This window comes from Propithecus coquereli, unplaced genomic scaffold (genome assembly GCF_000956105.1).
Source record: "Propithecus coquereli isolate 6110/MARCELLA unplaced genomic scaffold, Pcoq_1.0 Scaffold82, whole genome shotgun sequence".
NCBI classification, from domain to species: Eukaryota; Metazoa; Chordata; class Mammalia; order Primates; family Indriidae; genus Propithecus; species Propithecus coquereli.
The window spans coordinates 3849193-3859435 of record NW_012154396.1 but is presented as its reverse complement, the minus strand read 5'-3'; the positions used below and the strand labels follow the sequence as shown (position 1 = coordinate 3859435).

The following is a 10243-nucleotide window of genomic DNA, read 5'->3' as shown; positions in this document are numbered from 1 at the left end:
CATATCACATGTAGGTAAGGCCTCTTTCTCCTCAATGAGAGCACTCACCCTTGGACCGTCTTTCCCTGGGGCACCATCAGCACCTGCACCACCTGGTTCACCCTGTGAAACAAAAGCCAACGTCATCAGATTAGAGGTACCCTCAGTGAAAATCTGCCAAGAAGAAAAGCCATTCTCAGAATTTGCTGGTATATATGTTAGGTGTTCTAATTAATAGTTGCTCTAGAAATCTGTCTCGAATTACACTTACTATAAAATAATAACATTAACTTTGAAAATACAGTAGATTACTTCGCAATAATGTTGCTTTTCTACAACCTACAATGTCTGTTTTCTTATATAATTAAAAGAAAACAAGTCAATACCTTGTCACCCTTTGGACCAGGACTTCCAGGACCTCCTCTTTCGCCAGGCATCCCTTGCAGACCAGGACTACCAGAAGCACCAGGTGGCCCAGGGGGACCAGCAGCACCCTGAAATTAAGGGAGATATCATAAATGACAAGAAGGAAACGGAATGAATTTTCTAAAATCCAGGTGAATTGAGTTCTGTGGAGTTACCTTTCCTCCTTCGGGACCAGGGGGACCAGCTCCACCTCTAAGTCCTGGGGACCCTGCCAATCCAGGAGGCCCACGCTCCCCGGGGGCACCAGCATCACCCTGTGATAGGAAAATGTAATGTCCGTATTAGAAAACCCAATGCGAAAAACAAAACAAAAACAGCTTAAATTGTATCACTTTGAAACTGGCCATTATGTTCTTAACTTTTATTTTAAACAGTTTGGAAAATTTTATAGTTATAAAAAACATTTGATCAGCTGAATGGAAACTTAACAGAGTCTCAACAAAAAAACTGGGGTACTTGGTCTGAGTTGTTACTGAAACATTTATTATTATTATTATTATTTTATTCACAAAGAAAAATGTAAAGTTCTTCCAAAACAGTTTTCCTATATAGAATCAATACATTGGAAATAGTTTCCTTTTGAAATTCCAAGCCTGTGGTTGATTCTATAGTGCTTATTAATGTCAGAAAATTGAATTTTCCAGATAAAGCAAATTTAATGTATTGAAAATGTCTTAAGATTCTCTAGGTGTATTCTCCAAACATTGCAATGTTGTCCTTGAAAGAGAGTCTTTTGGCTTGCTATACTAAAAAATGTATCACTAATCAATTGTTCTATAACATACTGAAGAAGCTAGAGAATAAATTGAAATCTTACCTTGCCTCCTGGAGCTCCAGGTGAACCAGCATCACCCTTTGGTCCCTAGGATATTGGCATTATATGATTAGGCCGATATTAGAACTCATGTTATGTAAACACAAACAAAATACACATTTCAATTGTTTGCATATTGTACAATTTTTCAAATATTGAAACTATGTACTCTTTTTTTTGTTCCTTTATTTTATGATGAAATTAAAACTCTATGTAATAGTTGCCTTACAGATAATTTGTCTTTACTTTGATAATGAATATTTCAAAATTAAATGTTAAAACAGATACCATGGCATGAAAAAATGCAAAAGTTCATAATTGATAAATGATTGTTAAATATTCTTTTGGTTTCTGGGTTTTAAAAACTGAAATGCAACTTACTGGTTCACCAGGTTTTCCATTTTCTCCTGGAGGACCACCTGTACCAGGCAGGCCCTACAAAGAACCATATTTGTATTATTTAATCACTTCAAACACTGCTTTGAGAATAACTTACATGTAAACGTGTTTCTGCAAAGTATTCAAAAAGTAGTTTTAGTGGTCTTTTTAGGGGCAGAAAATTTGTGCCACTCAAAATCCAATGACAGAGATGTGATAATCATATCTTACAAACTTATGTGTCTCTCCCCGCTTTTTTTTCTGTTGCTACATATAAAAATGTATTGATGAGTATGGCAAGATGGATTAGCTATATGGATTTATATTATAATGAAAACTAAGTGTAAACATATAGAATTACGTAAGTTTAATTCTTTTTAATAACTTATTAATGTTTTTGAATAGACACGGAAGATATGCTTGTCTATTAACATTTTCTGACATTTTATCTTAAGATGAAAGACAGACTCACAAATTAAGCTTCAGATGAATTATAATCTATTAGGAATACCAAAAATTTGAACAGTCAGGTATGCAATGACATTTAAATAACAAATTCTTACTTGTAATCCTTGTGGACCAGGGGGTCCTGTGTCTCCTTTGTCACCACCTGGCCCCTATGTAGAAAAATGTGATGATACACTCCATTATAAAATGTCCTTTCATATTTAGTGGACACACTTTCCATTTCAGCAGGCTCACTGCTTAGTTTGAAAAGTAGTGATGTAAAGAGAGGGGAGGGTCTGGGCCCAAAGCAGATATATTTACCATAAACTATTTAATGTCAGCGTTTAGCTACCTAACTAAATAAGCAAGTTGCATAGCTGCTTTGGAGAACTCTAATGACATAGTGTCAGAGATTAGACAATTTCTGAAGCCCTTCCCCTGTCCCGCCGCAAGCCCACCTCCCTCTCCAATTTATGTGAGTAAACTTACAGTAGGTCCTGGGGGACCCTGAGGTCCGGTTTCACCATTTTTTCCAGGTGGACCCTAAAAACAACAACAGTTAGGGAAGCCAAGATAATACAGATAACAGAGAACAGTCATAAGGTTGAGATAAATGCATCTATTAGAAGGCTAGAAATAAATTGTTGAAAGCAACATACCTGAGGGCCGGGTCCTCCGGCACTACCTCGTTCTCCGTTCTTTCCAGGAGCACCCTAAAGAAGAAGTGGTCAGTATTTACAAATAATCAAAAGGAAATCATTAATCATATTTCTCTCTCACATTTTTGATCTGCCTCCCACACATGCATACACATGACACCATAATCAATTATATGTTTAGTTTCCTTCCCACATACTACTTGTTTTTCATATACTCCTCCATGCTTTGAGGAGGAGACTGAGTTTTGACTATCTCTGCACTCCCATATGGAAAGTAAAAGGCCTACTGTCAAATATTTATTGAAGAAATCAGTGAAGGTACTCACATCATTTCCTTTAGGACCGGGGAAACCCATAACACCAGGAGGACCTCGGGGACCAGATGGCCCCGGAGGACCTGCGCGACCACTTTCTCCTTGACTTCCCTAATAAGAAAAAAATCACATTAATTAAGATTTGGTAAAGATTATGATCAAAACATATATATTTAAGGCTCAGCCAACATATACATTTCATTTTTACTGGACTGGTAAAATGATATATTAAAAATGTACATACAGGAGGCCCTGGTTTCCCATCACTGCCTGGTCCTCCTGGGCTTCCGGGCACGCCCTGAATTAAAGAAGGCATTTGTCAAGTGATTTAAAATTAAATTCAAAAAAATACAACATACCCTATTTGTACAATTTTGACATTTCCGTTTACATATGTAGCCTCAGATTTGCACATCTTTTTTCTGACTATATAGTATCTTAGACAAATATTTTATTTTCTGTTCTTTTTTGATCTATCCTGGGCTAAGTTTCTTTAAAAAAAAATAATAAATTTTTTTGTTTTGTTTTGAGCCTTACAAAAAGTGTAGTCTGATTGATTTAAATTGTCTTTGCTCAGTCTTCATTTGTCTTGCCTTTCTTCTCACTAAATTAAAGCGTCATTCAAACAAATATTTGTCTGTACCCTCATTCCTGGACCTCCAGGGAGACCATCTCGGCCAGGTTCTCCAGCTGCTCCTCTGGGCCCTGCGGGGCCTGGAGCACCACGATCTCCAGCAGGACCCTAAAGAAGTGAAATAAATAAAAATATATTTAAAATACCCTTCATTGACCTAGACATCAACAGTATTTAGGCCTCCTAGAGTTTGTGTGTTGCTGACATCCTCTATGTAAAATCATAGTTATCTTAGCTTGGATTGCCACATTAAAAAAAGTTTAAGGCAACTATGATGAATATCACATGCTTGAAAAAACAATATTTAGTGGGCTTAACAATATGTGTGTATCTAAAGTCAAATATCTTTGATGATATGAAATCATATTCCCATATAACTTTATAGTTTTTAAAGAAATGCCAGACATTTTAGTTTATCTTATAATTGCAATGATGCTGAGATAAATGATTCCCAATTGATAAAGAAGTTAAAGGACAAGTGACTTCACTTTAGTTACAAAGCCAGGAAAGTGGCTCAGGAGGCTGGAAGCATTGTTTTACATTAGGACTTCTTTTAAACTCCAATATATTTCTTTCAGATATTTAGGTTTTCATTAATGGGATATTTTACAGAAGAAATACCTATTTGTAGTACTAGCATTTGGGAAAACAGGAACTAAAGTTATCCACCTTTTCTCCTGGGATGCCACTTGGTCCAGCAGGTCCTCGGAATCCAGGGGCACCCTGGAAATAATGAAAGACAAATACTTCAGTCCAAAGGATTAAACATTTTTTTTTTTATAATACTTGAGTGGCAAAATACTCTCATGTTATAAAATGCTTTAAACAATATTTGAGAGTGGGTACTCAATTTAAGAGAAAATGGTTACCACACCCTGGAGGTAAAGTTTAATTTGGATAACAGTGGTGTGGCTTTTCTTTTAGACACCTCCTGACAGACATACCCTTTCTCCCGCAGCTCCGGGAAGCCCATTGGCACCGGGTTCTCCAGGTGATCCATCCTTACCATCTTCACCTTTAGCTCCTGGAATACCTGGGGAACCAGCTTCACCCTAAAAAATGACGGGAGCGAATAAAGAAATTGACTGAATGTATTTGCAAAATGTTTACCTGTTCACTTTCTCATTATGTTGCATTTGTTCTAAGAAATAAGCAAATCTGTTGTGGTAACACTTACACGTTCACCACGTGCTCCTGGCTCTCCTTTGGCACCACTTTTACCAGGCTCACCCTAAAGTGAAAGACAATCTTGGTTTAAAAACGAGGAGGATTCAACTGACAAAATCATCACCAGTAACACATAATTCAGTTGTAAGATCACAGTGAGATCAATATAAATTCAACTGAACAGGAGCAAAATAATTACTGTTGATATTTTTGTTGTGGGAATCAAGCCACAACTTTCAGATAACAAAGAAGAAAAAAAAGACAACTTACTGCACTGCCTCGAAGTCCAGGAGCGCCATTAGCACCTGCTGGTCCTGGAGGACCCCGGGCTCCCATCAATCCAGGAGCTCCGGGAATGCCGGCAGGACCCTAAGAGCAATCCAAGGAAACTAATATTAGCCAGACTTAAACTTTCATTTCTAAATATCTCACTTAAAAATCACAAGTCTTTTGCCATGCAAAATGCAGAAGAAACCAATAACGTGCGTGTGAACGAGATGAGGGTGAGGTGTGACGGGCAGCTCACCATTTCACCTTTGCCACCGGGACTACCACTACTCCCAGGAGGACCCTAAGGAGAAAAAAGAAAAGATATTGATAATAATGTAAACAGTGTATATATGTTGAAGTTATTTGTTTGTAAAATAAATGTATTGGTGAATGTCATGTTTTGTAGCAATTAAGTGATTCCTCCAACTATAACACAGCATATGAAGTGTAGGCACAAGAATCATCATCATCTAAACAAATTAGAGATAATATGCAGTTGGTCTAAATTATTAAATAACAAATAAATAGAAGAGGTTTTCAGTTTTGTTTCTTCTCTGAATTTTTCTGATTGGTGATTAGTTTGGGGTGCAGTCTTCGAAGTAGATAAATATCCTATCCATCCTCCACTTTGTTCTATGTTATATAAACATAAAATCCATGAATTTTAGTATAGTGTAACCCTCAACAACTCCCACTTTTGCTACTAATCAAATCAGTATTTATCATAATAGTATCATTGTAGAGCACTTAGTAACATTTTTTTTCAAACAAGCAATTTTAATTAATAGCAATATTGAAACATATGCTTTTGTGGAATACATGTAGCAGCACTCTTCCTCTCAACTGCCATGTGTGCTACTTACAGGAGGACCTGGAGAACCAGCATGTCCCTGAGGTCCAGGTTCTCCTCTTTGTCCTGGGGAACCACTGGAACCAGGAGACCCTGCAGGTCCAACTTCACCCTAATGGGGAACATTAAGTAGTCAGTTTTCTTTGCCATTACTAATCACTTAGCCAGTTCACCCTTCAGTCCAGTTTAAACCCTTGTCCTAAAGGATAGAGTAATATGACTCTATTTTGTAGCTAAATTAAGGAATCATTAATCATAAAGGCAGAGATAATTGGTAACTATGTGTATGACTATGTTATCTCTGTTTCCCAAAAAGAGAAGAATCTGGGAAAAGAGAGAAGGCATCAAAAAAGATATCAAGATAGCTGAATGCCAGAGACAACGCCCCTTTTAGAATAAAAAATAAAGCTTTAAAGATACGTCTAGATAAAAGCTACCCATTTGATTGGCTTAAAAAATCGTTTGCAAGAAGCAATCCAATGCTTTTCTGTTGTCTCCAAGATAGTTTTATAGTCTTCTACAGAAATACGTGTTTACCTTAGCACCAGGGGATCCAGGGAATCCTGCAGTTCCAGGGGGACCAGGGGGACCCTGAAAAAATTAAATAAAATCTCAAGAGCTCTTAATCAAATAAATGAAAGCTAAAATTACTAGTAAATAATAATCAAGCACATACAAAACAAAGAAGATACTTATACAGATAAAAATAATATTCATCATTCATGGATAAACATTATGTGGAGAAACAATGTGGTAAAGTAAGAAGAGAATGAAATCTAAAGTTAGAAATTCTGGATTCCTCCCCAGTTCTACCACAAATTCTGTGACTTACTAGAAGTTACTTAGCCTGAGCTTTCATACTCTAGTTTACAAAATGGAAATAACATCTGTATTATCCATGTTGTAGGGCTCTATTAATTGTCATGTCAAAGGTTGGATATTAACTAACATTGTAAACAACACAGAGATATTAGCAATTAGTCAAGTAGGATAAGGAGCATCAGAATCTAGATTTTGTTTATGGGCTTGGTGTCAGTTTGAATCAGGTGTTTACATACAATGTTGAGTATTGGTTCTACAATAATGTTTTTTCATTTTTTTACATTATAAAAATAGTCAACAGAGATACTAATAGATGTATTAGCTACATATATAAAATATATACTACAAAATAATCCAGAACCTATAATCTCTCATTACCCCGGAATAAATCAGAATTAGACAGAAAGTTACTTACTGGTTGACCATCACTACCTCGAGCACCATCGTTACCACGAGCACCCTAAAAAGAAAAGTTTGTCTCAAATACCTTCTTAATTCTGAAAGGCTGATCACAAGTAATATTTTGACTAAAATTCTGACACTACTGAGTTGAGTTTCCCTCAAGTATACTGAACTCTGCTCAATAATTATACGTTTTAAAATCAAATTGTTAAAATTTTTCTACATACAGCAATGATCAATGTGGAAGGATTGGATTCTGTGGTTTCAGAACTGAATGCAGACATAAAGGCTCTGATAACATATACAAAGTTAATGCACACAAAGTCTCCCAACAGAGATCATTATAAAACACACATTCATTTCACTGTAACTATAGACGAAATTTTACTGAGTTGACTTTGAGTATAATTTTGTAGAAAGGACATCGTTGTGCAGATTTCCACAGCCTGAAAACCTGACTGAGATATTCATCTGTCACTTTGGGTTGTAACTGGGCAATGTTGATGACAATACTCACTGCAGCTCCAGGAAGTCCAGGCCGTCCTCTTTCACCAGGGGCTCCTCTTGGACCCTACAGAATAAAATTGAAAATACGGTCTTAATTTCATTTAAACTTGACATGTGTAAGAGCTGTTGAGGAGGGGAGAGGGAGCAAGGCCAGTTTGGGGTTAGATAGAGGTTAATAGTAAAGCTGAAATTATACAATAAGAAATATAATTACCATGGGTCCAGGAGCTCCATTTTCACCTGGAAGACCACTTTCACCCTAGACACATATAAAATATGTCACTATTTTGTATAACAGGAGTAGAATTATACAGTTTTTTAAACACAGCATATTGTGTTGAATATTATGGAACCTAAGAAAATTTTAACAATTTAATGATATTAAATTTCAGTTAGCATTTTACTTTATTTGCCAGATATCTCAACTTCTGTATTTTAAAAACTTGAAGACTAAACAGAAATAATGGATGAGTTACACTGGGATGCTCAACCATTTCTATTATAGAATCTTCAAATTATCAGTTTTCATGGATGCTTTAATAGAATGTCTAATAGTCACCATTATTCAGCTCCTAATATGTAAAATTCAGGTAAATTTCAGAAAAAGTTAAGCCCCACAATATGAATCTTAAATATAGCATTAAAATTTAAATGAATTTATTTATGAAAATATGATTTTGTTTTGATTTACCTTTAATCCAGGAGCACCTGTGTCGCCTTTTTCTCCATTTCGTCCGTCGAAGCCCTGTTATAAAAATAGTAAAAATGTTAAGATGTTAATGATCTGGAATGGTTGGTAAACTTTACATTGAATTTTTGTAAATAGCTTTTATTCATAGCACTATTTGCAATAACTTAAATAATTTAAAACTCTTTTAAATGGGTTGAGGACATTTCATATTGATTTTATAGCAAAAAATCTGAACTAATTAGAAAGTGAGATTTAGTCTGATAAAAAAGTTTCCTTAACTATAGAATAGCAAATGTGAGTTTCATAGGTTTTATTTCTATTAAGTTGATAGATTTTAGGTTCAGTAGGTTGGATCTACCTAATGTTTTACATAGAATGAAAGTTTCTTAATTCAATCTATAAATCATATTGACTAAGTCAATAACTAACATATAGTTAATCATACATTTTCATTTATTTCTGATAGTGATGGTAAGATTAAATTAAATTTTTCACAAGCCTTTTCACATACTTAAAATCAGCTCATTTATTTTGCATAAAATCACTAGTTTGGTCAAAAAATAAATTTGATAATTTTTTTAAAAAATCAAGTCAGTTGTCAGAATCAACCATTTTTGCCACATAATTGTCCAATAAAATTGATTAGGCAAGTAAGAATGGCCAAATGGAACAACTTGTAGACAATTTAGAAACTCTACTTACTCTGTGTCCTTTCATGCCGGGGAATCCAGGCATTCCAGCTGGACCTTTCATACCCTAAAAATAATTAATGGAAAAGATATTAATGGACCTTCAACTAAAATCACAATTTAGTAAAACAGCACCTTTCATTTTTAAGTTTAATTCAGTTTAATTATCTAGTACTTTTCAAGCTAAGATAATTGCAATTGCTCCAAGTAATTTATTAGATGCTGAAAACTTACTTGTGGTCCAGGCAATCCTCGTTCTCCAGGTCGTCCGGGTCTACCTGACTCTCCCTAGTTGGAAAAACAAAGAATACATAGGTGCTCGTGTGTAAGAAAACACATTGCAGTCAATGAGCAAACTGATAACTTTGCATTTTTCTCACCATGGATTCATTAAAATGGTTGGACTAAATGTATATTTGTGAGATCAGCTTTCTTAGTAGAAGGAAGGAGGAGGGCTTTTCCCACCTCAATATAAATTTATAAAGAGATTATGCAGATGACTTTCAGCACTGAAATATTATTACCGTTCCTCAACCCAGAGAGAAGAATTTGCCATTGAACATTAAATGGGAAAGAAAGAAAGAATGGCATAATATTAAAGCTGTTTATACGTCCTCAAGTTCATAAAGTACTGATATCAATGTCTTCATTACAAAAAACAGACAGAAGACACATTACTCCTCCAGTTAAATGATATATTCAATGGATGAGTATTCTTGACAATCAAGAAGCACATGTGGGGGTTTTATTAGTGTGAAGTTCAACAAATGGTATATATTGCTATGTGAATACTGTACAGATATGCAAAGATTAGTGTGAGCTAAAATATTGTTAAGACAATAATTTTTTGAATAACATTTTTTCCTCTGGGATTATTGCATACAGTGTATATCATTTAGCATATTCCAAAAATTAAATTTTGTTGTATCTCCATTCAATCTTTAAAAACTTACATCTTTTCCAGCAGGACCAGATGGACCTATAGCACCAGGAGGTCCTGGAGGGCCCTGAAATTAAGAAAATAAAAAGCAAATATATTCGTAAATTTTTCTGTTACAATTTATTATTACATATTATGTGTATTCCTGGAAGGAATCTCTTTTAGAAAATACTTTCAGTGATTCTCATCATGAAAATGACACTTGCTGAGTTAATATTATGTCTCTATTATATCTAATTTTTACTGTTTATTAA

At 35.1% G+C, this 10243-nt stretch overlaps 1 protein-coding gene across 1 annotated transcript in view; it reads right to left on the bottom strand.

Moving 5' to 3' along the window:
* The window catches only part of COL3A1 (collagen, type III, alpha 1), a 41769-nt gene that overhangs the window by 12586 nt on the left and 18940 nt on the right, over positions 1 to 10243 (bottom strand). Inside the window, exons 8-32 of the mRNA XM_012663639.1 lie at positions 10003 to 10056; positions 9284 to 9337; positions 9063 to 9116; positions 8361 to 8414; positions 7884 to 7928; positions 7680 to 7733; positions 7176 to 7220; positions 6476 to 6529; positions 5952 to 6050; positions 5345 to 5389; positions 5089 to 5187; positions 4829 to 4882; positions 4596 to 4703; positions 4321 to 4374; positions 3661 to 3759; positions 3262 to 3315; positions 3030 to 3128; positions 2704 to 2757; positions 2534 to 2587; positions 2161 to 2214; positions 1601 to 1654; positions 1223 to 1267; positions 561 to 659; positions 366 to 473; positions 49 to 102 (exon numbers count right to left, since the gene is read on the bottom strand). Coding sequence (XP_012519093.1) covers positions 49 to 102; positions 366 to 473; positions 561 to 659; positions 1223 to 1267; positions 1601 to 1654; positions 2161 to 2214; positions 2534 to 2587; positions 2704 to 2757; positions 3030 to 3128; positions 3262 to 3315; positions 3661 to 3759; positions 4321 to 4374; positions 4596 to 4703; positions 4829 to 4882; positions 5089 to 5187; positions 5345 to 5389; positions 5952 to 6050; positions 6476 to 6529; positions 7176 to 7220; positions 7680 to 7733; positions 7884 to 7928; positions 8361 to 8414; positions 9063 to 9116; positions 9284 to 9337; positions 10003 to 10056 — 1647 coding nt within the window. The remainder of the gene's footprint in view (positions 1 to 48; positions 103 to 365; positions 474 to 560; positions 660 to 1222; positions 1268 to 1600; positions 1655 to 2160; positions 2215 to 2533; positions 2588 to 2703; positions 2758 to 3029; positions 3129 to 3261; positions 3316 to 3660; positions 3760 to 4320; positions 4375 to 4595; positions 4704 to 4828; positions 4883 to 5088; positions 5188 to 5344; positions 5390 to 5951; positions 6051 to 6475; positions 6530 to 7175; positions 7221 to 7679; positions 7734 to 7883; positions 7929 to 8360; positions 8415 to 9062; positions 9117 to 9283; positions 9338 to 10002; positions 10057 to 10243) is intronic.